This window comes from Eimeria mitis, genomic scaffold (genome assembly GCF_000499745.2).
Source record: "Eimeria mitis Houghton genomic scaffold, Emh_scaff4961, whole genome shotgun sequence".
NCBI lineage: Eukaryota > Apicomplexa > Conoidasida > Eucoccidiorida > Eimeriidae > Eimeria > Eimeria mitis.
In genome coordinates this window covers 971-2,259 of record NW_013573261.1, presented here as the reverse complement: position 1 = coordinate 2,259, position 1,289 = coordinate 971, and the positions used below count along the sequence as shown (strand labels likewise).

Here is a 1,289-nt window from a genome sequence, read left to right as displayed (position 1 = left end):
TGACCGCCCAGAGGACGGTGCTGCATCGGGAGGAGACGGCGCCCCGTCAGAGCGAAAAGAACCCCCGCCCCCACCACCAGGAGATGGCCAACAGCCACCAGGGGATTCACCTCCGCCTCCACCACCTGGAGGCAAGCCTACGCCACCTGGCGAGGACCCTCCCCCACCAGAGCGGCCTCCAAAAAAGGACAAACCGGCCGCCACGGAAGATACGGAGTTAGAGAAAAAGCTGAAAGACTTGTCCATGAGAATGACGACTTTTTCAGCGTCTGCTGGGCCGGTATCCACTGCAGCAAAGACGGATCGCTTCACCCACCCCTTGGCAGAGAATACGCTCAAGGAAGGTCTCCAACTCTTCGAAGAAGCCGAACAAGTCACTTCGACTGTGTCGGGTTTCTCTCCCACCCTGAGGAAGGTTTTAGAGCAGAAAGTAGAGTGTCTAAAGCTGTGTATGAGCCTCCACGGAAGCGTCTCGCCAACGTGGGCGGCTAACCTCCGTGCGAAACATCAAGTCCTAGGATCGGCGACACGAAACGCGCAAGACCTAAGGCAACGCTCTCGCGGAAGGCACCCAACTGGCAATCATATGGGTTTGGTAGAGCACCTACATTCACTTGTAGGGGAGTCAATGGGGCTAGTTGAAGACTTAACTCTTTTGAATAGGGGTCCTGTGAGCTCTCCTGAGATTTCAACTCTTGTCCGAGAACTCAGTGCAGCGGCTTCTGAAGGGCGTGTGGAAGTCACCCTGGGAGTACAGTTTTGCGCGTCCGAGTTCACTGCAGCGCTTGAGAAAGGAACGGGAGGGGCTGATTTGTTACAGCAAGCAATCAATGCTCACAGCCGGTTGAGTACACTAATGAGTGATGCACAAGAGGTCAGTGACCTAGAAAAAGCGATTACGTCGAAAGGTGGTACGATCAGCAAGTCGTAAGTTTCACTGAGTCGGAATAATGTACGGTGGGACCGTATATGGCGATCTCAATGTCTTATTAGGAGCGTAAAAGCGGAAGTTAAATACTAGGCTATGGCACCTGTTCGGTGATCGTATGTGTACAACAGAGCCAACCGGTGCAGCTCTTTCCGCTTAGTGCGGATGGCACGGATTGTGCTCTAGTGTGTTTTTTATTCTGTTTGTGATATCAACTTATGGCTTCGAACTATCTAGAGGAGCTCATGCTTTGTCACATGTGAGCACTCATCTCTTCATGCGGTGACTCCTCAAATAAAGGCACTCCACAGTGTGCCGTTTTGTGGCAATGCTCTTCACTTCTGTGACAGTTGGTGCATGC

The 1,289-nt window shown here is 52.6% G+C and overlaps 1 protein-coding gene across 1 annotated transcript in view; it reads left to right on the top strand.

Annotated features, from left to right (window-relative positions):
* The window catches only part of EMH_0078820 (uncharacterized protein), a gene marked incomplete at both ends in the record, with an annotated part of 2,158 nt that extends 1,227 nt beyond the window's left edge, over positions 1-931 (top strand). The window contains one exon of the mRNA XM_013500050.1: positions 12-931. Within this exon, the coding sequence (XP_013355504.1) occupies positions 12-931 (920 nt within the window). The remainder of the gene's footprint in view (positions 1-11) is intronic.
* Positions 932-1,289: the final 358 nt, after the last annotated feature.